Source organism: Coregonus clupeaformis, chromosome 15 (genome assembly GCF_020615455.1).
Source record: "Coregonus clupeaformis isolate EN_2021a chromosome 15, ASM2061545v1, whole genome shotgun sequence".
NCBI lineage: Eukaryota > Metazoa > Chordata > Actinopteri > Salmoniformes > Salmonidae > Coregonus > Coregonus clupeaformis.
Genome location: NC_059206.1, coordinates 38611828 through 38636387, shown reverse-complemented (window position 1 = coordinate 38636387; position 24560 = coordinate 38611828). Strand labels below are relative to the sequence as shown.

Sequence of the window (24560 nt, the reverse complement as noted above, 5' to 3'; positions counted from 1 at the left end):
GAACTGGGACATTTTCAGCTTCCAGGAATTGTGTACAGATCCTTACGACATGGGGCTGTGCATTATCATGCTGAAACGTGAGGTAATGGCGGCGGATGAATGGCATGAAAATGGGCCTCAGGATCTCGTCACGGTATCTGTGCATTCAAATTGCCATCGATAAAATGCAATTGTGTTTGTTGTCCGTGGTTATGCCTGCCCATACCATAACTCCACCGCCACCATGGGGCACTCTGTTCACAACGTTGACATCAGCAAACCGCTCGCCCACACGACGCCTTACATGCTCTCTGCCATCTGCCCGGTACAGTTGAAACCGGGATTCATCCATGAAGAGCACACTTCTCCAGCATGCCAGTGGCCATCGAAGGTGAGCATTTGCCCAGAGAAGTCAGTTATGACGCCGAACTGCAGTCAGTTCAAAGGTGAGGACAACGAGCACGCAAATGAGCTTTACTGAGACGGTTTCTGACAGTTTGTGAAGAAATTATTCGGTTGCGCAAACCCACAGTTTCATCAGCTGTCTGGGTGGCTGGTCTCAGACGATCCTGCAGGTGAAGAAGCCAGATGTGGAGGTCCTGGGCTGGCTTGGTTACACGTAGTCTGCGATTGTGAGGCCGGTTGGACGTACTGCCAAATTCTCTAAAACGACGTTGGAGGCGGCTTATGGTAGAGAAATTAACATTAAATTCTCTGGCAACAGCTCTGGTGGGCATTCCTGCAGTCAGCATGCCAATTGCGCACTCCCTCAAAACTTGAGACATCTGTGGCATTGTGTTGTGTGACAAAACTGCAGATTTTAGAGTGGCCTTTTATTTTCTCCAGCACAAGGTGCACCTGTGTAATGATCAGGCTGTTTAATCAGCTTCTTGATATGCCACACCTGTCAGGTGGATGGATTATCTTAGCATAGGAGAAATGCTCACTAACAGGGATGTAAACAAATTTGTGCACAAAATTTGAGAGAAAAAAGCATTTTATTTCAGCTCATGAAACATGGGACCAACACTTTACATGTTGCGATTATATTTTTGTTCAGTGTATACTACTTCTAAAGTGTTACCACACATTTCATTTATATTTCTATAACACGTTTCCTATCCTAACGACACTACACACAAACTGTAAAATAGCCAACCAATTGCTTAATCAGCGTTATTCTGTCAGTTGAGTGGACTTTGAGCTAATGTGTTAAAGTTTGTTTACTCAACAAACTCTGCTTGAAGTGAGCTGAATTTGAACAAGCTTGTTGAATAAAATTACAAATGAATGTTTGCTGAAAACCACTGAAAACCACACCCATCCTTATCATATTTCCCAGCATACTCTATTGCAGGTTGATTTTCAGAAGTGTTTGTTTCAATACCTGTGTTTTTGCATGTACATTTATTGGTTGATTAATTGTATGCTACACAAACATAAATAACATACATTTTTCTAAACTAATCCAATCTGTTAGTATTAGTTGGACTTATTGCACCAGTTATTGGGTGCAATCTTCCCTACTCTGGCAGTCATTCTGTAACACTCATTTGGTGAAGGCTACAGGTCTGAAAGCTCTGTCACTAACAAATACAGTCATGGGTGTTAACTACAATTCACTCGAAAGCCAAGGCACACTGGGAAATATGCAAATAAGTTCACTCAACATACAATTCACCTTGAGACTGTGTGTTGGTTCAGCTATATGCCAAAATGTTGAGCAAACTCACAATCCTATTGCAGCTGGTTGCCTTACAATTGTACATCGAATCAACATATTGTTTTATTTTCTTAATTTTTTACAGAGCACAGTTAACAGTCAAGACACAATGAAAAAAGCCCCCAGCAACACAATTACCATGACAGGATAATTCGTAGCATCAGATAATGCTATGCTAATTTGCAGTGGAATATGGGGGCTGTGTAGCAGAGACTGTGGCCGCCTCAGATTCCAGGCTTTTTCCACTGGCCTGCATTGGCAGTCCACCAAGCTCTCTGGCACAGACTGAACATACTGAGTACATACAGGGCAGGACTGCAGAGAGAGGGGTACTGGTGCTAACTCCTGCTGAGGTCTGACTTCACACAGAGGTTTGATTTAGGTTAAGCATTCGCTCTTCAGAGAAATGTGTTTGTCACAATGTCATAATAATATCATGACTGTAAGGGTCCCACCGCAAAAAGAACTTCTATTTATAAAGGCTTTATATATCATACATGAAGTCTTCATAAGCACGACATAGATGCTTCACAAATCATCTATAAGCTTATATTATATTTTATAAAGGGTGTATGAAGGGTGACATAACAGCTCCCTATGTAGGGTGCATTGCCTAATGTGACATAACCCACTATATCAATTCCCCCCAAAAGCTGTGCTTTATAACACATGCTAATTAAGCAGGGCTCAAAACTGCGACCAAAGCACTCGCATTTGCGACCATTTGACTTGGCAGTGCGACACCAATTTGTTATTGGTCGCTAGGGTGCCAGTAAATATTTTTTCGCTGGTCATGTAATGTTTTGGTTCACAATTGTATTTTATTTTTTATTATCATGATTTAACAGTAATGTGCAATTGACCAAAAATAAACTATATGAAAGTATCTGCCTGCCCCTGTTTCGTTGTCGGCCTACTGTGCGCATGGAGAAGAAAGAGATGCATTCTAATAAGCACAAGCGTATGACCGTTGCTCAAAATGCAATTGCAGGAAAAATACAGTTTTCAAAGCAACTACAGTTGTTCTAGTTACAGAGAGGAGAGTCACAGCTTTCTGTGAGTATATCATTTATTTCTCACCTCTATTGAGAAATAAATATTGAGTTCATGACACCACTTTATGACCGGAGTAGGCTATGTATATGGTTTTGATGCACCTGCGGAGCGGAGTGTGCCATTTGTGGTGAATAGGCCTACATCAAGTAGCATGTATAGGCCTAGAGCTGGAAAGTTTTTGTAGGGCAATACATTTACTGAAAGATTAATCAATTAGCCTACATGGCTATCTAGCAACATGATCATATTTAGAGTTAGCAATCTAGTGTTTTGAGTTCCCACTTCCTCAGGTGGTGAATAATATAGCCTAGTGCCCTAGGTCAATATGCAAAGATGTCCACAAAGAAATCAGATAATTCTGGATCCTATTTCTACAGGTTGCACATCAAAATGTAATCATGCATTCCCTGGATATGTTAGATGAAACAGCTTATTTTTTTTATCATAGGCTATCATCTCAGTTGTCTTACTTGGCACTGGAAAAAATTGTCTGGCTGCTGTTGAAAGTCTACAAAAAAAGCTACAAAAACACACCTAGCATTAGTCTCGGCTAGCTTACTGTAGACTTATCGATATCTCTTTTCAAAAGTCCCCTGTAGCTCAGTTGGTAGAGCATGGCGCTTGCAACGCCAGGGTTGTGGGTTCGTTTCCCACGGGGGGCCAGTATGAAAATGTATGCACTCACTAACTGTAAGTCGCTCTGGATAAGAGCGTCTGCTAAATGACTAAAATGTAAAAAGCACTCTGTCTTAAAGGGGCAACGTCCTATTTTCATCTTAAAATGACAGGGGTAATTTAGAAGAATGGAATTCTAAAGAATTCCTTTCATTGCTAAATGATATTATAAAGCTTTTAATACATACAGTGGGGAAAAAAGTATTTAGTCAGCCACCAATTGTGCAAGTTCTCCCACTTAAAAAGATGAGAGAGGCCTGTAATTTTCATCATAGGTACACGTCAACTATGACAGACAAATTGAGAAAGAAATATCCAGAAAATCACATTGTAGGATTTTTTATGAATTTATTTGCAAATTATGGTGGAAAATAAGTATTTGGTCACCTACAAACAAGCAAGATTTCTGGCTCTCACAGACCTGTAACTTCTTCTTTAAGAGGCACCTCTGTCCTCCACTCGTTACCTGTATTAATGGCACCTGTTTGAACTTGTTATCAGTATAAAAGACACCTGTCCACAACCTCAAATAGTCACACTCCAAACTCCACTATGGCCAAGACCAAAGAGCTGTCAAAGGACACCAGAAACAAAATTGTAGACCTGCACCAGGCTGGGAAGACTGAATCTGCAATAGGTAAGCAGCTTGGTTTGAAGAAATCAACTGTGGGAGCAATTATTAGGAAATGGAAGACATACAAGACCACTGATAATCTCCCTCGATCTGGGGCTCCACGCAAGATCTCACCCCGTGGGGTCAAAATGATCACAAGAACGGTGAGCAAAAATCCCAGAACCACACGGGGGGACCTAGTGAATGACCTGCAGAGAGCTGGGACCAAAGTAACAAAGCCTACCATCAGTAACACACTACGCCGCCAGGGACTCAAATCCTGCAGTGCCAGACGTGTCCCCCTGCTTAAGCCAGTACATGTCCAGGCCCGTCTGAAGTTTGCTAGAGTGCATTTGGATGATCCAGAAGAGGATTGGGAGAATGGCATATGGTCAGATGAAACCAAAATAGAACTTTTTTGATAAAAACTCAACTCGTTGTGTTTGGAGGACAAAGAATGCTGAGTTGCATCCAAATAACACCATACCTACTGTGAAGCATGGGGGTGGAAACATCATGCTTTGGGGCTGTTTTTCTGCAAAGGGACCAGGACGACTGATCCGTGTAAAGGAAAGAATGAATGGGGCCATGTATCGTGAGATTTTGAGTGAAAACCTCCTTCCATCAGCAAGGGCATTGAAGATGAAACGTGGCTGGGTCTTTCAGCATGACAATGATCCCAAACACACCGCCCGGGCAACGAAGGAGTGGCTTCGTAAGAAGCATTTCAAGGTCCTGGAGTGGCCTAGCCAGTCTCCAGATCTCAACCCCCATAGAAAATCTTTGGAGGGAGTTGAAAGTCCGTGTTGCCCAGTGACAGCCCCAAAACATCACTGCTCTAGAGGAGATCTGCATGGAGGAATGGGCCAAAATACCAGCAGCAGTGTGTGAAAACCTTGTGAAGACTTACAGAAAACGTTTGACCTGTGTCATTGCCAACAAAGGGTATATAACAAAGTATTGAGAAACTTTTGTTATTGACCAAATACTTATTTTCCACCATAATTTGCAAATAAATTCATTAAAAATCCTACAATGTGATTTTCTGGATATTTCTTTCTCATTTTGTCTGTCATAGTTGACGTGTACCTATGATGAAAATTACAGGCCTCTCTCATCTTTTTAAGTGGGAGAACTTGCACAATTGGTGGCTGACTAAATACTTTTTTCCCCACTGTACCAAAATAACAAAATGTAGCCTTACTAGCTGAAAATAAAGAGAAAGCATGCATGACTCCAATGCATTTATAAACTGCCAGTGAGAAAAAAAGTTTACGTTGAACCCTGAGTACCTCTATCCAAATCAGTGTAAGAACAAAAGGGCATGCTAATTTAAAAGATGGATAGTCATTATTAGCCTGGTTCTGTATGGAATGCAGGACATTATGGGACACAGGTCAGATCATTATCGTTGCGCAGTGGCGAATAATTGGTGCGACCAAATCATGTGCTGTGGCCATCAACTGAAAAAGTTGGTGGCAGAAAAAGTTAGTCTAGAGCCCTGTTAAGATGCAATTGCTGATATAACATGTGAGAGTATTTGCCCTATAAGCTTGGTGCTTACCTCGTGTTCTGGCCTGGGGCAGGGCAGGTGTAACAGTCATGTGAGGCCTACAGTGTGCTTTATGCTAAACTAAGCCAATAACAGCTAAGAGTAAACTGGCCAAGTAAAATAAAGACCAGGGGTCCCCAATTACATTCAGCCGTGGGCCAATTTTTCCTTGAGCGGATGGTCAGGGGGCCGGAACATAGTTATAAATAATTTGTACACTGCAAATTGACTGCAAGAATTCCAAACAGATAATAGTATTTGACAAAACAGAATAATTTCAAACCTTGATTACATTGGGATACGATCACATATGCCTCTCTATTATGCGTGGGAATACTTGGGAACAGATTGGGACGTCCCTAACCTAAGCCTAACCCCTACCCTTACCCTAACCATAACCCTTACATAACCTTAACCTTTACCTTAACCATTGTAAATTTCAACTTCAATGGGGTAGGGACGTCCCATGGATCCAAGATACCATTGGCCTAGACACGTCACTACTGAGAGCGCAAGAGCAAAGAATCAGTGGCAATAGCGAGCAGTAGTTTCCCCATGCTAGTAACATTAGATAGCTTGTGTTGCAGTGAGTGACAATGGTGACGGCGGCTGCAGCAGCTGTTAGATATCAACTGAAAGGTGGACGTTGTTGCTAATTTGTTAGCATCACCCTTGTCTAGATTAATTTTCAAACTTTGTTTATAAATGATCATCATCTGGTGTGTGGCACTGTTTTTTTATTGCAGCTCGCTTGCTCTTAGCTATCTCTTTGAAAATAATGACTGTGAAACATTGTTGCATTTAAACTTTAGATCACCGGTTAGTGTGATGAACGTGATAAAATATATTTGCAATGGGAAGTAATAGCTGGTTTGTTAATTTCCTTTTGGAAATTAAATTGGTGTCTTCTTGTATTGTTATGATTGCATGGGGACTACTGGAGTGAATGGGCTGCTTATTCTTTAACATTATTTGTTGCTGTGTGTAACTGCTGTCCTTGTCTATCAGCCGTGCTCTTCTTCAGCGCCATTGAGTGCACAGGTATTATGGTCGCTGTCCTTTCAGCACCACAAACCTGTCACCTTTGATGTGTCACTGTTGTTGTCGCTATTGGTGATAGTGTGATAGTGGTGTTAGGCTACCATAGGTTGTTTAAAAAGTGTGGTTTCTGTTTTGCTGGTCGCATTATTTTATGCTGTGTGTCAAATGTTTTGTCGGTGCCAGTTCTGTCTCTATGTGATTCATTCATAATGTAATCAAAAAGCATTGCTCCTCCTTCATTAGGAATAGAATGGTCCAACTACAGTAGATAAAATGTCAGGCGCATTAACTGATGTTATGTTTTCCATTATTTTCTAGATTTTTGAGTTTGACACAACGTATTGGAAGATTTTTGGTCCCTCTGAAGGCGGTCCTATAGTCACGGTTCGCCACTGGCGTATACTATATAAAGCATTTATAAGTTGTACTTCGTTTAAAGTGGGACCAAGATACCGTGCGGAGGGAATAACATGGTAATTTAGATATCTTAGCATGCAATTCAGCCATCAGAAAAAGATAAGGTAAATTAAAATGCTGTCAAGACCACATACTCTCAAGACCCATTTAGTGATCGCTGGAGAGATGACTCCCATTGTATTGTGTTCCGCCTTAGAGCAAATTAATTTACATTTCACCTCAAGGTCTATGGACAGATAGGGTACACATTAGTAATACCATTGACAGAGTGCTTCTGTATAGCCTAGTCTTATAGGTACTGTAGGTAACACTTAATTTTGAAGGTCTGCTATACTTTTCATACACGTTACTATAGTTTGTTCAAAACCTATGTAAATTAATTTACTATTATGATGACAAGTCCCTATAATAAATGATTAATATATAGTGTATTGTATGTATTCACAAATGCTAATGATACTGTACATGAACAATGATTTAATGATTTACACAACTATTAATCATCTACAGACTATTTACTGATGGTTTTATAAGTGGTTTACAAGCAAACCTTCAGGAGAAGTGCAAATAGATTCTACTGATTTCTTTTCAGCCAAACCAAGACAAATCTACACTTGAGTTTTAGTATACATTGTGCAGGGAAACTGGACTCATGATGCTATCAAAATGCCATTCGAATTCCATAATCATCAGTACTTCTCTTAATTTGCTGCAATGTCTATGTGCTCTCATTCATAGTGAAACACTTGGAACCGTAATATGCGCACATGCTCTCTGTTGCTCTCTCATTCTCCTCCACTAACACACACACGCACACGCACACAGACGCACACACAAACTGGCGTGACATCCATGCCATGTGATCTTACCAGGCGTTATGCCAAAGGCCAACCATGTCACTTACCAGAAATCTCACACAGAGAGAAAGAGAGAGAGAGAGAGAGAGAGAGAGTGCAAGAGTGTAAGAGAGAGGGAGAGAGAAAGGAAAGGAGGGAGGTAGGGAGGGAGAGAGAGAAAATGGCCTTTAGTTTTGCAAGAGCTACATGTCAAACCTCTCCACATGGAACACTAAAAAAGCATATGAAGCATTATGACATTTCTCGGTTGTCGCCAATGTTCTTGATGCAGTCGGTTCCCAGTAAAAAGGAGCACATTAGTTAGTTCTTATGTTAAATTGTTATGGAGCGCATGTTTACCGCCCATTGTCTCAGTTCTTGGAAGACTTCCTCTAAAGCACAGAATGAGCCAAAGCACCCAAATCAGTTACATTTCAAGAATCTTAATAGCTCTCTCTCTCTCCCTCTCCCTCGCTTTCAGTGAATGTGTAGGTTAATGGTTTGTCAGTTTGTATGTGAATGTGAGAGGGTTGTGTGTGTGTGTGTGTGTGTGTGTGTGTGTGTGTGTGTGTGTGTGTGTGTGTGTGTGTGTGTGTGTGTGTGTGTGTGTGTGTGTGTGTGTGTGTGTGTGTGTGTGCATGAGTTTATGTAGATTGTACAGTAGGTGAACAGTTAAGAAAACACACTTATTTTCTCTACTTTTCTTTTAATCCTTTCTGGTACAAGGAGTTACACTGCTATGAAAAAGCGTTGCAGTTCTTGAAACAAATCGGTGCGCCTGGCACCTACTACCATACCCAGTTCAAAGGCACCTAAATCTTTTGTCTTACCCATTCACCATCTGAATGGCACACATACACAATCCATGTCTCAATTGTCTCAAGGCTTAAAGATCCTTCTTTAACCTGTTTCCTCCCCTTCATCTATACTGATTGAAGTGGATTTAACAAGTGACATCAATAAGGGATCACTGCTTTCACCTGGATACAGAAGATAGCCCTATTTGGTAAAAGACCAAGTCCATATTATGGCAAGAAGAGAAATAAGAAAAGTAAGAAAAGAGAAACAACAGTCTATCATTACTTTAAGACATGAAAGTCAGGCAATCTGAAAAATTTCAAGAACTTTGAAAGTTTCTTCAAGTGCAGTCGCAAAAACCATCAAGCGCTATGATGAAACTGGCTCTCATGAGGACCACCACAGGAATGGAAGACCCAGAGCTGCAGAGGATAAGTTCATTAGAGTTACCAGCCTCAGAAATTGCAGCCCAAATAAATGCTTCACAGAGTTCAAGTAACAGACAAATCTCAACATCAACTGTTCAGAGGAGACTGTGTGAATCAAGCCTTCATGGTCAAATTGCTGCAAAGAAACCACTACTAAAGGACACCAATAAGAAGAATAGACTTGCTTGGGCCAAGAAACACGAGCAATGGACATTAGACCGGTAGAAATGTGTCCTTTGGTCTGGAGTCCAAATTGGGAGATTTTTGGTTCCAACTTCCGTGTCTTTGTGAGACGCAGTGTGGGTGAACGGATGATCTCCGCATGTGTATTTCCCACCGTAAACCATGGAGGAGGAGGTGTTATGGTGTGGGGGTGCTTTGCTGGTGACACTGTCTGTGATTTATTTAGAATTCAAGGCACACTTAACCAGCATGGCTACCACAGAATTCTGCAGCGATACGCCATCCCATCTGGTTTTGGGCTTAGTGGGACTATCATTTGTTTTTCAACAGGACAATGACCCAAAACACACCTCCAGGCTGTGTAAGGGCTATTTTACCAAGAAGGAGAGTGATGGAGTGCTGCATCAGATTACCTGGCCTCCACAATCCCCCGACCTCAACCCAATTGAGATGGTTTGGGATGAATCGGACCGCAGAGTGAAGGAAAAGCAGCCAACAAGTGCTCAGCATATGTGGGAACTCCTTCAAGACTGTTGGAAAATCATTCCAGGTGAAGCTGGTTGAGAGAATGCCAAGAGTGTGCAAAGCTGTTATCAAGGCAATGGTGGCTATTTGAAGAATCTCAAATATAACATATATCTTGATTTGTTTACACTTTTTTGGTTACTACATGATTCCATATGTGTTATTTCATAGTTTTGATGTCTTCACTATTATTCTACAATGTAGAAAATAGTAAAAATTAAGAAAAACCCTGGAATGAGTAGGTGTCTCCAAAGTTTTGACTGGTACTGTATATATATATGACAAACAATCCACTGTTGACCAAACAAGAACCAACGCCATGCTACACTACCTACAGTTTAATTTATAATGCCAACAGTAGTTCAAATAACGCAACATACAACTTCGCTAGTTAGGCTCTATAGATATCTACTAGATATTCTCAGAATTCTTGAAAGATAGTGAAAAACATCTCTATAGATTCTGTCTCACCATACCAGATAAAAATATATCAAACTTTATTTTCAGTCCATTTCACACAATAATCCCAAGACACATATTATACGGGGAAAAAGGGGGCAAAATTGAGAGAAAAACGTTTTTAAACCATACCCAAAACTAAACACACACACATCAAACAGAATCAGGCAGCACAGTATGACAGAACCCACTTCACATCTAAATGACAGGAACTGTGTACTGGACTCAGTTGACCTCGTGATGGGATTTGCGACAACACTGCTGGCCCAGAGCAACCGTATGTACATACAGTAAAGATGAAGTATGAGGAAATAATGTATGCCTGCCCTGTATCACGTACCATGCACATTGTCATCCCATTGCCTCATCATCATCCCTAGAGTGCCTCACAGAAAGAAGCCAGATGAACGCTGTGAAGGGCCTTTTTACACAGAGCCTTTGTAGTGTGGTCACTCCCTCCCTCCCTCTCATCAAGTGCACTAGTTAAACCAAGGAGCCAAAGAGACAGAAATCATGGCGTTATTTTGCAGCTAGCGCTGTAAACAAAGAATTAGAATCTCATCTCAAATATTGGTTGTCAAATTAATAACATTTACTCCCACATACTAGAAGTTAAATCAAATATTTTCTCGCACTCCAAGCACCAAGACGTAACTATAAGGTTGAATATTCACAGTACAGTAGTTACAGTAGTACAAAAATATGTACTGGTAGAGCAACATAGTGGGTGGGTCCTACAATGCTGGAAAATAAACATAGAGGTGGAAGGTGACAGTAAACCTAAACATTTCCTTTACAGTTGATCGCCCCTATGATAAAGAGGCCATACTGTTCAGCCAAGCGTCTGATGAAGGGTGAAGCCAATTGAGCGAACCCTACAACCTCTCTCTCTCCCTCTCTTTCTCTACCCTTTCTCTCTCTTTCTCCCCATGTACGTGTCTCTAACTGTGTGTGTGTGTGTCTCTCTCTCTTTCTTCTCACCGCCCTCCTTGGCTCCCTGTGGAATGTTTTGTAGTGTGGAGCCTATGGAGGAAGGGCATCCCAGGACACAGCACATACAAATACAGCTGTTGAGCGCCATCACAGCTTTTGGCAGCCGTCCAACTCAAAGATGGGCGACGGTGAAGGCCTCGGGTTGAGAAAAAAAAGCACACTCTTTCCATGTATGTTGTGTTAAACATTAAAGATAAGAACTTGGCAGTACTCCTCGTTGCCCTCACTGACTTCCCAGCTATAAAGCAAATAACTACGAAAGAGGTGTCATCGTGTGGAGTCTACAGGCAGGCAGGCACGTACACACCTACACACACACATGCACTGAGCCTTTAGGTTTTGATTGAGATCATAAGCAGAGAGTTGGGAGTCGCTCTGTCTGTATATCTTTCTCTTGTTTGGTATGACAGCTGAGATGGATTTCACAGTGTTGAGAGCTGTGTGTGAAAGGCAAACCTGTAGGCTTGGAGTGCTGGATGCCAGCCATGTTAGTTAAAGCTACACACACACAAGAAGCAAATGAGGCCAACCTCTAACCCGACACCGCCCATTCCACCTCATATACATGAAAACAACTGCCGAGACCCTAACGTCTTGGAAAGATAAAATAGAGAGGCCATCTTGCAATGTACTGGTCTAAGCGTTATGAATCATCTCTAAACAATAAACACTAAACCACAGAAAGTGTGTGTGTGTGTGCGTGCGTGCGTGTGTGAGTGTGTGTGTGTGTGTGTGAGAGAGAGAGAGAGAGCGAGAGAGAGAGAGAGAGACAAAAAGAGAGAAAGACAGCAAGAGAGAGAGAGAGAAAGTAAGAGAGAGTAAGAGAGAGAGAGAGAGAGCAGGAAATGAAGAAATTGCCACGAGCTAAATGCAAGGCCCAAACAGTATAGTAGGCATTGTGTGTAGTCACATGTCAGGGGCTTCATGGGATCCAGACAGTAACACAGTAGTCAGACCCCAGGTCATGGAGAAGCACTGATCCAGCATGTTACTGTCAAGAGTAAATGGTGGTAAATCAGGGACTTTCAAAATTCTGTAATTTTTAGCCAACAAACAGCAAGGATGTAGCCTATTGATTCCATTGAATCAATAATGGACTATATAAACTGTACTATGCATTTATTCACAAACAACATCATTTATAAGTATCCTATGGAGACACATGAATAAGGCATGCACATTCAAACGAGTACAGATCCATAATACAGTATCAGACAGAATTACAAGAAAACATCTTGGTTAGATTTATAAGCACTTCTCTACACTGCAAACTTTATAGTCTACTCCTAAGGCTTTGACGGGTATAGATAGCTTTTCTGTACACTATGACTTAACATGTTACGTTAGCACTGAGGACATAACAATACTAAGATAGATAAGGTGTTGAAGCCTATATTAATGGCACACAATATATCGGTCTGATTGCAGTGAGTTACTGTGAGTCACAGTAGCCTCTCTCATTTGGATACCATAACTTTAAGATCCACAGCTTTGAATAGGCTACATGGTATGTAACATATGTGTGTGGCTATGGTTAGGCAGCTACATGTGTGGTATAATGCCTATAGCCTACAGGGCTGGAGAGGGTGCGTTTTTGGTTGGATTTGATAATGACGCAATTACCGATATAATTACACTTTCGCCACTCATCCCGTTAGAAACATTGCAGGACATCTTGTTGACTAATAAAAAGTGGTCCCCAAAATGTGTTACATTTCACACAGTTAATTGGCAAAGTAGCCTAACATTTCAAAACATCTGCGCAAATTACTGTAGTCATATTTTTCGGAAATTCAGTTGCATTAAATCAACGTCATGGTCCTAACAAAACCTCAAAATCTACGAAATTTTTATTCTACAAAACTATACAAGTGAAATATCTGTTTAGCCTATGTCAATGTCGCTGTGTCATCCGTGAATTACTGTAGGCTATCAAGCGATGGATATTAAAGATGGGCAGATTAACTCTACATTACGAGGAAAGAAAATATGGCAAAAACATATGCGTTAAATAAACACTATAGGCATGTATATAAAACCAAGATGAAGGCGAATGTTTACCCGATATTTCGGTCCTCCATAAAAAGGTACTGTCAGTAGTCGGCACTCGGCACAGTGTTATTTCTTCAGATGTAAAGTTTGCAGGGTCGGTGGCCGTCTGTAGCATAGGCAGGCCCCGAGTTCACGTCGTTTGCTAGCTCCAAGGACTGTACGGCTCACTTGCTCTCATATCTTGCCTGCTTGCCCCGCATCTCTCTCTCTCTCTTTGCGTGCCTCTAGACCTTGTGCAGGGTGTGAATGCCGATCACATGGACGCTATATGAATTGTGCGCAGACTGACATCATTCTACATGTGATAGACGTTCATTAAAGACAGACTACGTGTTTAGAGAGGCTACTGTAAAGTCTTTCAGATGTTACTGTACTTTACTGTAAATATAATGAACAGTTGCCATGGCATGTGGTAGGCTTACTCACCTTTTAGTTGACACCTTTACATGAACTCGATACACTCTGATGAATCTTAAATGAGTATTTCCAAACCATATTCAAATGACAGAATTCAGGACAAAGGAAGCGGCAATACTTGACCAAGTGAATTGTTTTACCATATGAAGGGTGCGCTCTGGAGCGCATTTACATGCATGGTTAACTCACGTGGCCTATGCGACGACTGTTGCATGATGTGCATGCGTGTAGCTCATAACTTTGGGGACCAACTGCGGGCTACATAACCTCACATAACATGACCTCAAGTCAACTGTCCCCTAACTACTGTATCCGTTTTACTGTAGTGAATTCATATACCACCCCCTAATGTCAGAAAACAAAATTGATTTACATTCACTGATATGCCTCAGTATATACTGTATTTCTATAAAATCTGATATATTTCATGTTTGTAAACCATGCCCTTCAGCCTTAAGTAACTGTGCTTTTCGAAGCCAAAAGCAGCTGATCTTAACTATGTCTGATTGATAATTAAAATGAGGCTGAAAATAATCCCACAAATCATTAAACATATTTTAATGTGTGCATATCAACACTGAGGGTGCAGTGTATACTATGCCCACTGGTTATAAACATAGTAATTGGTCATGGTTAAAAAGTCCCCATCATTATTACTGTATACATTTTAGAATGTATCCTAATGTACAGTATATCCTTATACAAGTTAGTTGTAAAAGAAAAATCGAACTATCACAACACAATAGGGAAATGTGTCTATGGAATTCTATGAAACCATAAATAAATGTATCAGTCCACATACATTGCAAACTTCAGCATGTCAATCTTTGCTCCAGTATTTATAATATAAAAGAGATTACATTAGCATGGTAAAGAATGACTCAAATAAAAACACATGGAGCAGAATAATTTGACAAATGTTGATACATTTATTCATATGCTCTTCCTGAGAGACTTTGGTCATATGAAAATGTACAGTGCAATGCCCAGAATAACAGCAGTAACAATAACACACCATTTCCATTTCACACATACTTCTCCACGTAAAGCATTCTGAACTACCGCTTTGGACAGACTGAGATAATTTTCATACTATAATGGCCGCATTTTACGTCCATAATAGCAGACACCTCACAGCATTGCCATGAGTGTTAATGAGGGTCAACTCATGTGGCATCAACCAACTCAGGGAATGAACTACACATGAACTGTCTGTGAAAACAAAACACAATTCTCATTTTATACAAGGTGAAATCATTACATTCCTCAACTGAATTGAGTTGGAGTATTTTTATCCGCTAATACAGGAGTAATAAAGGCCTAGTTCACACATTTTTGGGAGATATATTTTTTTAACATTTCGATTTATCAGGGGGTGCTGCAGCACCCCTACTTCCCGCAGATATGAATGCCAGTCTTCGGCCATCCCCACAACCAAGAATGCAACTGGAGCTGGGTTCATCCAAAGTCTCGGGCATGTCCCAAATGGTTTTCTTAACTCCTTTCCTTAATATTGAGCACTGACCTGAAACACACTGACTAGAAAGCAGCATGGTGGAAACTCAGCTCTCTTACCGTTTACTGTACTGAAACAGAAGCTGTGACTATAACTAGTGCTGCATTTGTAACCAAGTGGGAAGTGGGAATTTACCACATACGACTGGAGAAATATCCACTTGAATGGCCTCTAACTGGTAATTACTAGTGGGAAACTCGTCTATCATCCTGAGCTCCCACATGCTGACCTCTGACCTCTGAAGGAAATGACCTGGATAACAGTATTTTCGGCAGTTAAATGCAACAAAACATTATTTATAAAAAACTATCTATTCATATGGTTTTTGAACACTATAATTTGTTTACAAGCATGACAACTGTACTTTTAGTTTATGGTTAAGGCAGCTTGTTGGCCATTAGCCAATCAGCGTTTCTGAACGAGTTCAAAGCATGTGAATGCATCCAACTGGTATTTACGACTTCACAACTGGTTGATTCACCCCTCCCACTTGGTTATGAACGCAGCATTAGGCCCAGACCTTCTCCTGGCCAGGCCCTACGCATGCAGGAAAGGACGATAATTAAGGAGAAATTAAGCAGGATCTCGGTACTTAAAATGAACAGTGAGACACAGTTATGGTCACTGATGGATAAACATTATGAATAGGTTTTCATCCTATAATTTCAGCCTGTCCGTATCAGATCAGTCCTAGTGTAGGAAAGAAGATGAGGAAAGCGAGGCTATTTAAGGCCATTGGGACACAGCCACAGCCATTGTTATGGTTGGCAGAGATGTAAGGTTTCTGGCTGTGATTGGCTACTGTGTTCTAAGGGAGGCAGAACAGAATGCTCTCTCTGTGAGAGGGATTCTTGGACCATGTGAGGTACTATACTTTGATATTATGAGCACTTCACCCAAAGCCACTCACAATAACTAACTTGCATTGTTACAGACTCGATGACACAGCTCAAGCAACAGGCCTTGCCCATGGCAGATATTATTGGCATCAATAAGACAATACGCACACAGACTTATCCATATACTTTACAGTACAATACATTTGCTTTTTTTCTCAACAGAGGATGTATAAAATAATGTTAGCTACAAAAATAATGTTTGTCACCTGGGGAGTCGATTTAAACACCCACACGAACATATCCTTTATTTTTTAGAATTCAACATTTGTGTCACTTGTTTTCCTCCAGTCAAACAAAAGACTGCATGTTTTTTCCTTCTAGGGTCTTGAGGGGCATACTATCCCTCATGGTCCAAACTAAAGTAAGGCTTATTATTACAGAAGTCTTAGTGATATGGTATATACGCTTCCACTTTCTGTAGGCAAATAGCACCAAAGGGTGTCACTCAGGGATTCTTGAAAGTCAGGACAATCCTTGTCCGCCAGGGAAACTTTATTTTTATAGTTGGAAAAAAACACATTTTTATTTTTTTACATTTTTTGTCATTTAGCAGACGCTCTTATCCAGAGCGATTTACAGGAGCAATTAGGGTTAAGTGCCTTGCTCAAGGACACCGACAGATTTTTCACCTAGTCGGCTTGGGGATTAGAACCAGCGACCTTAACCACTAAGCTACATTTAGGGGAACTTTATGAGGGGAATTTAAATAATATATTTTCAATATTATCAATTTCCATGTCGGCTTTGTAACCGGAAATGCCCTTGTCCGGAGCAAAGGATCCCAATTTGAAACTCTCCAAAAAAGTGTAAAAAAAATTAAAAACTGCCCATAATTCATATTAACTGAAAAATGTTCTTATGTAGTTTCTTGCAATAGCCCTTTCTGACTTTAAAGAGTATTTCTCTCAAAACTGTGATTCCTAAAATATGTGTCCGCCGATTTGGTCAACTCCGTCAGATGTTTAAAATCCTAAATGAATCATGAATGAGCAGAGTCAGCTACACCATAAGGACCCCTTCATGTCCCCATTACATGTAGTGCAACAAGACCACTCATGGTCTGCAAAGTAAAAAAAAAACTTTTGATAGATTTAAACAAACATTGAAATCACCATGGTGACAAGTTCACAGCCATAAACTGTAAACTCCATCTGCCTGATTGAATATTAATTTTGGAACAAATATGTTAGATTAAATTAGATTGTAGCAACTCAGGAAGAACAAATTTGCTACTTTGTATACCACTTGAATGAAGACTAAAAATGATTTTTTTGTCAACTCCGTAAAATAAACTGTCAGATTGTCTAACATCAACTCCGTCAGAGTCCTGAAAGATCTGATAGAATGGTTATATTTTTATTGTGGGTTTTCAAATTAATCTTTTTTGTAAATTTGACAAATGTTTGTATTGAAGCATTGAAGGTATGAGTATTTGTTGTCAACTCCTTCAGTGGCTTGTCAACTCCGTCAATGATGGCCAGCCCCATTAAAATAGATGTGTGTTAGTGGGTAAGAGCGTTGTGCCAGTAACCGAAAGGTCGCTGGTTCTAATCCCCGAGCCGACTAGGTGAAAAATCTGTCGATGTGCCCTTGAGCAAGGCACTTAACCCTAATTGCTCCTGTAAGTCGCTCTGGATAAGAGCGTCAGCTAAATGACCAAAAAAAAAAAAAAAAAATGTCAACATTCAGAAAAAATATTTTAATCACTGTTCTGCAACATATGCTTAACCTATTGATGCATTTGCTGTGCTAGACCTAAGGGATACGGTTTGCTTTATAAATGTTGTTTTATGTTCTGAATCTAGAAAAACATGCCAAAATGCTAACGAAATTAGCCCTGGAGCATTATATAGCGCTATAAAATAAAAAATAAGTTTGGTGATTTGTATAACATTTAACTAATCTAATGTTAGAATTAAACAATCAAGGCCTTTAAATCATTTGTTGACCAATAAATGGACTTGCTTTCAGTCAGCCATAAGAGCATTATGAGGCCGGGCACTGATGTTGGGCGATTAGGCCTGGCTTGCAGCCGGCGTTCCAACTCATCCCAAAGGTGTTCGATGGGGTTTAGGTCAGGGCTCTGTGCCGGCCAGTCAAGTTCTTCCACGCCGATCTCGACAAACCATTTCTGTATGGACCTCACTTTGTGCATGGGGGCACTGTCATGCTGAAACAGCCTTCCCCAAGCTGTTGCCACAAAGTTGGAAGCACAGAATTGTCTAGAATGTCATTGTATGCTGTAGTGTTAAGATGTCCCTTCACTAGAACTAAGGGGCCTAGCCCGAACCATGAAAAATAGCCCCAGACCATTATTCCTCCTCCACCAAACTTTACAGTTGGCACTATTGGGGCAGGTAGAGTTCTGCTGGCATCCGCCAAACCCAGATTAGTCCGTTGGACTACCAGATGGTGAAGCGTGATTCATCACTCCAGAGAACGCGTTTCCACTGCTCCAGAGTCCAATGGCGGCGAGCTTTACACCACTCCAGCTGACGCTTGTCATTGCGCATGGTGGTCTTTGGCTTGTGTGTGGCTGCTCGGCAATGGAAACCCATTTCATGAAGCTCCCGACGAGCAGTTCTTATGCTGATGTTGCTTCCAGAGGCAGTTTGGAACTCGGTAGCGAGTGTTGCAACGGAGTACAGACGCGCTACGCGCTTCAGCACTCAGCGATCCCATTCTGTGAGCTTGTGTGGCCTACCACTTCGTGGCTGAGCCGTTGTTGCTCCTGGACGTTTCCACTTCACAATAACAGCACTTACAGTTGACCGGGGCAGCTCTAGAAGGCAGAAATTTGGCAAACTGACTTGTTGGAAAGTAGCATCCTATGACGGTGCCACGTTGAAAGTCACTGAGCTCTTCAGTAAAGACATTCCACTGCCAATGTTGGTATATGGAGATTGTATGGCTGTGTGCTCGATTTTATACAACTGTCAGCAACGGGTGTGGCTGAAATAGCTGAATCCACTAATTTGAAGGGGTGTCCACATACTTGTGTGTGTGTGTGTGTATATATATATATTTAAATATTGTTCATATTTTGACAAATTTGTGGGAAAAAAAGCAACATTGTCCCGTCTTTCAAGAATCCCTGCAATATATAATCTGTCCACCTTTTATTCTTGGTCATCCTCACAACTGCTGCATCGTAGTGTTTTGGTACAAAATGGCTGCCGTGCATCACTCAGGTGGATGCCTGACATTGGCATATAACAGTGATACATGGTCACTGTTGTCACCAGACGCTACATGTCCACAAACACCAAGAAGCACCATCCCAGGCCTCCCACCAGGAACATTGTGACCTGCATACTGTAGATGAACAGGTTGTTGAGCACCCCAAAGTCAAAGCGCCGGTGTCCTAGCAACAGCAGGATGACGGACAGCTTGTACTGCAGCCGCAGGAAGACGCGGGCGCTCACGTACTGCAGGCAGAAGAGAGCAGACAGCGACACCCAGAGGAGGGAGGTCAGAAGGCTGCAGCCGAAGTAGAGCAGGAAGCGCAGGAAGCCGTACATGCAGCGCGAGCGCAGGTACAGGTCAAAGTTGTTGTACTTGGTGCGCACCAGCTGGGTGGCGCGCGCCGGCCCACAGGCCGAGTGCATGCAGGTGGTGTGGGGGCCATGGAAGCTGCGCACTCGCCGAGGAATGGGGATCACAGGCATGAGTGGGTAAATTGAGGTCTAGGCTTCTGCAGGGAGTCCCAGCAACAGGCCTCGTCCTCTGTTTCAGGGGTTGTGAGGGTTAGCATCATTGGCTGGCTTTTAGCACTTAGCATGGGAACACAGGCATGGAATATAGGCCTCGGATTAGGTCTGTTTGGTGTATGTCGCTATGGGCATCCAAAAGGTAACTGGGCTCTGTAAAGAGGGAACAACATATTTAAAAATACACATAGAAATTGACAATGAGCTCTCCATCTCTCATACACACGCACGCACATCATAGGCTATGCATATTGAAAAGATGATGCACATTTTCAAATCTCTACTATGGATGTAACCTAGAATTGATCACTAGGACTATTTAAGCGATTAATCTACTGTGCTCAAATTGTACACACCGTTCGTTTAGAAAATGAAGGATTTTGAGTTTTCTTGAAAGATGTCGTGCACACTGAATTCTCAGCATTCGATTCGATGCTGCATGACTTTCTTAAACGTCTTCCTTCTCACCACAATGGTCGTGGTGCGCTCTAAAACGACTGATGCAAGTCAACATGTTATAACTCGTTGCATAAAGATCTATATACAAAGTAACAAACTGAGTAGTTGCAGCAATTCCCTCGGATACATCGTTCCATTGATATAAATGGCTATACTTGCTAATGTAACACAACAGCGGCGGTAGGGTGTTGCTTCGACAAACGGTGAATACGTCCGGTCGTAAAATGTTTGTCATGAGTCTTCTTCTTCTTCTATGGCAGTTTTATGTCGGACTACATCCAAAAGTTGTATTGCCGCCACCAACTGGACGGTTTGAAACCAAAAATGAAATTAAAATAAATAAATATATGCTTAATAGTGATTCTAACAATCCACCTTAATAAAAATAGTACATTGCCAAAACAAACAAAACTCCCACTTCTTCCTTCTTTTAGTTCTCCATATCTCGCTTCTCAGGCTCTAGGACCTGAGAAGTTGGTAAGGCTTTTGCTAATATTCCATGTAACTCCTTTGCTATGAAATCTTTTAGCCCCAGGAACCGCTCCGCCGCAATCACAATGATTTCAATCTTCCTAGATCTTATCTCCACCTTGCCAGTGCCATTTATCACCATTTCGATAAAGTCCATAAAGTCCACCTTTTTAACTTTTAAAATGTCAGGATCCTCTTGGCAACCCCTGAAGCCTCCAGTGAAGGCCTATCCATTACCATGGAGTCTTCTGGCGCAACATTCAAACCCTCAACCCTTTTCACAGCTTCTGCATATGAAATGCTCTGTACAACCCTGACTTTGACCACCTCATTCTCCTTTACCCCTGTGGGGCATTCAGAAGACGTGGCTTCATGATTCCCACCGCAATTACAACATGTCACATTTTCTTCACTTTTATAACACTTAATATGATATTTTCCACATCTTGTACATCTCGGCTTCTTCCTTCTGCAAACACTTTCTACATGACCAAAAGCTTTACAATGTTCACACTGCATTGTTCTCGGGATAAATGCTCTAACTCTGTAGTTAATATACCCTAAACGCACCTCATTAGGGAGAGACTACATTTAAAAAAACAAAAGAACAGATAAACTTAACTTTTTCCCCATTCACCACTCGATTCATCCGACGTGCTTCAATCACTCCAGGAATATTTGACATATCTTCCAAATCAACTTCCCACGAAACGCCAGATATAACCCCCTTAAGGGGTGCCCTGTTCCGAAACGACACATACAACACTTCAAACTTTTCAAATCGATTAAGACACCAGGCGCGTTCCTTCTTCTTCTTCAGTGGGGTTTATCGGCGGTTGGTATCCAACGTTATGGTGCATTACCGCCACCTACTGTACTGGAGTGTGGGCCAGCGACAGGGAGAAACTAAATCCTACCTGCCAGCCCCGTTGCTCATAAAAAAGATAACAAAATATTTGAGACTATATCTAATGACGTTCTACTCAATATACTCTTTAAACTAATTTAATGTATCCCCTTCTCCCTCATGCTAGATCTTATCCTCTCTCTTTCCCTCTGATACTGCCCACACTGTAGCAATACATGCTCCACGGTCTCTGTTTCCTGACAATAATCACACTTTCCTGTTGGATGCTCTCCTATCACATTTAATGTCTTATTCAACTGGCTGTGTCCCACCCTTAATCTTGTAAAAATAGCCTCCTCTCTTCTGTCCCTTCCTGCCGTCCTCCCCTCCCAGACTTTCCTCTGTACTTGAAATAAATGCCTTCCCTTATTATCTCTATTCCACTGCTCCTACCATCTCTGCACCATCACTGTATATATCAGTATTTTTGCCTCTGCCTTGCTCATTTAAACTTCAACATCAACATCCCCACTACTAAGTGCTTGTTTAGCCTGTTCATCTACTGCCTCGTTCCCCTCCACCCCCACATGGCCTGGGACCCAAGTAAATCGTATCTGAATACCCATCTGTTTAATCCTGCCATGGGTTTGTAGCACCTCATAAAGCAGGTCTTGTCTGCTACGTGAGCTAAAGGACTGGAGACTCATTAACACCGCACATGAATCAGAGCAAATAACTACTCTGTCTTGTTTGACTTCCTCCACCCACTGCAAGGCCAACAGTATGGCCACCAGCTCCGCCGTATATACAGCCAGATGATCTGTAATACGTTTCCTGACTTCCACCCCACATTCATGCACTACAAATGCTGACCCAGTACGTCCTGTCCTTGGATCTTTTGAACCATCTGTGTAAATGGCCACAAAATCCTGATACACAGTTTCCAGACGTCTCTTAAATAAATCAGATGGATCAACACCCTCCCTATCTTTCTGTAGTCTCTCCAACACTTCTAGATCAACTACTGGAGGCGGGAGTAGCAATGATGGATTTACAGGAATAACTACCGTTGGACTAAACTCCCTTCCATACAGTCCCATCTCCTTCGCCTGGGTATTACCCACCCACCCAAAGCTTGTGTTCTGTCTTCGCTCATGTTCCCAGCATGCCTGTAAAATCCCTTTTGCAGGATGAGACACCCCATACCCTTGTAGGTTGACCCAATAATTCATTGCCAGCTGCTGTCTCCTAATCTGCAATGGCATATCCCCCATCTCCACCTTTAACGCAGCCACTGGGGATGTCCGAAACGCCCCACTACATATTCTGAGTCCTTGCCCCTGTATGACATCTAGCCTTTCCAGTGAGGTCCGGGCTGCCGAACCATATGCTATACTGCCATAGTCTATTACAGATCAGATCAATGCAACATACATGGTCTTCAATGAGGAACGCCCAGCCCCCCACTCCTTCCCCGTCAGACAGCGCATCACATTCAGCACCTTCTCACACTTTCCCACCACTCTCTCAATGTGTTCTGCCTAGGTCAGTCTAGTGTCAAAGTATACCCCAAGGAACCTGAAGGCCTCCACCCTCTCCAAGTTTCTCCCATATAACCTCAAGCATACCTCATCTCCCACCTTCCTCCTGGTAAAGAACACTGTTTGAGTTTTCTCTACAGAGAACCTGAATCCCCACATTAATGCCCACCGCTCTACCGCATCAGTTACTTCCTGTACCTTCCTGACTATGTATGGTAAATTTCTTCCCCTCTTCCATAAGGCCCCATCATCTGCAAATAACGACCTCCCTATATCCGGCTGTACCTGAGAGTAAACATAATTGATCATGATTGAGAACAACAGTGGACTAATCACGCTCCCCTGTGGTATACCGTTATCCACCAAGTAGCTGCCTGATAAAGACTTTCCCACCCTCACCTGGATAGACCTTCCAAACAGGAAATCCTTTATCCAGTTGTACGTTCTTCCTCCTACCCCCATAATATCAAGCTTGATTAACAACCCCTCCTTCCACATCATATCATACGCCTTCTCCACATCAAAAAAGACAGCTACAACAGTCTCCTTGTTCACCTGAGCCTTCCTGACCTCTGCTTCTAAGCAGAGCACTGGATCCATAGTTCCCCTACCCTTCCTGAACCCACTCTGATGTGGCGATACTAGTCCTCTGCTCTCCAGGAAGTAAGTTAGCCTCTCCGTAATCATATGTTCCATAATCTTACATACATGTGATGTTAAAGTTATTGGCCGATAGCTTGTTGGCTTCGTTGGATCCTTCCCGGGCTTCCGGATTGGTACCACTACTGCCTCATTCCAACTGCCTGGTAGTTTCCCCTCCTCCCACACTCTGTTGTATAACACAAATACCTTATCCAGTGCCTCATCATTAAGATGGGCCAACATAACATAGCACACCTCACCTTTCCCAGGTGAAGTTAACCCAGCCTTTCCTATTGTTCTTTTCACCAATGCCCTGGTAAATGGTGCATTCAAAGCATAATTTACATCCTCCCTCCTATCCAGCACTCCAGGATGCTCCTCTCTCGTGTTCTCTCTCCCCCTCTGCCCCTCCTCTGACAGATTAGCGGAGCTATGCACTTGGACAAACGGACGTTCCTTCTGTTCCGCAGAATTACAAAAAATCTAAACAAGCCCGCCTCTGGTGATCCTCACATCCTTCACTTTACCCAGCACTCTCTCCACCAGTTTAGATAACTCAAATGGTTTCTTCAAGATTGGTACTCTGCTCAGATGCTCCTTATTAACAAACCGTACTCCTACTAGATATGAAGGGTCATTCTCATCACTGTACCCTACTTTGCTACGTTTTCCATTCTTTTGAACAATAGTCCAATTACCCTTGATTCTACCGCCATTATATTCAGATT

General features: G+C 41.9%; 2 protein-coding genes across 5 annotated transcripts in view; both read right to left on the bottom strand.

Moving 5' to 3' along the window:
- Nucleotides 1-13980, bottom strand: part of LOC121582480 (nucleus accumbens-associated protein 2) — a 38771-nt gene extending 24791 nt beyond the window's left edge. For 2 of the 4 annotated variants that reach the window (XM_041898295.2, XM_041898294.2), the window contains exons 1-2: nucleotides 13757-13980; nucleotides 13340-13594 (exon numbers count right to left, since the gene is read on the bottom strand). The gene's annotated coding sequence lies outside the window, so the exon portion shown is untranslated. The other 2 variants (XM_041898296.2, XM_045225126.1) reach the window with 2 other exon arrangements.
- Nucleotides 13981-19125: 5145 nt separating this feature from the next.
- Nucleotides 19126-20566, bottom strand: LOC121583316 (transmembrane protein 250). Its single transcript, XM_041899498.2, has 2 exons — nucleotides 20229-20566; nucleotides 19126-20025 (listed from the first exon to the last, which is right to left on the bottom strand). The coding sequence occupies exon 2, from the start codon at nucleotides 19828-19830 to the stop codon at nucleotides 19411-19413; it is 420 nt and encodes a 139-aa protein (XP_041755432.1). The 5' UTR covers nucleotides 19831-20025; nucleotides 20229-20566; the 3' UTR covers nucleotides 19126-19410.
- Nucleotides 20567-24560: the final 3994 nt, after the last annotated feature.

What these genes read in the sequence shown, in the direction of transcription:
- LOC121583316 (XM_041899498.2), bottom strand. Translation starts at nt 19,830, where the DNA reads ATGCCTGTGATCCCCATTCCTCGGCGAGTGCGCAGCTTCCATGGCCCC.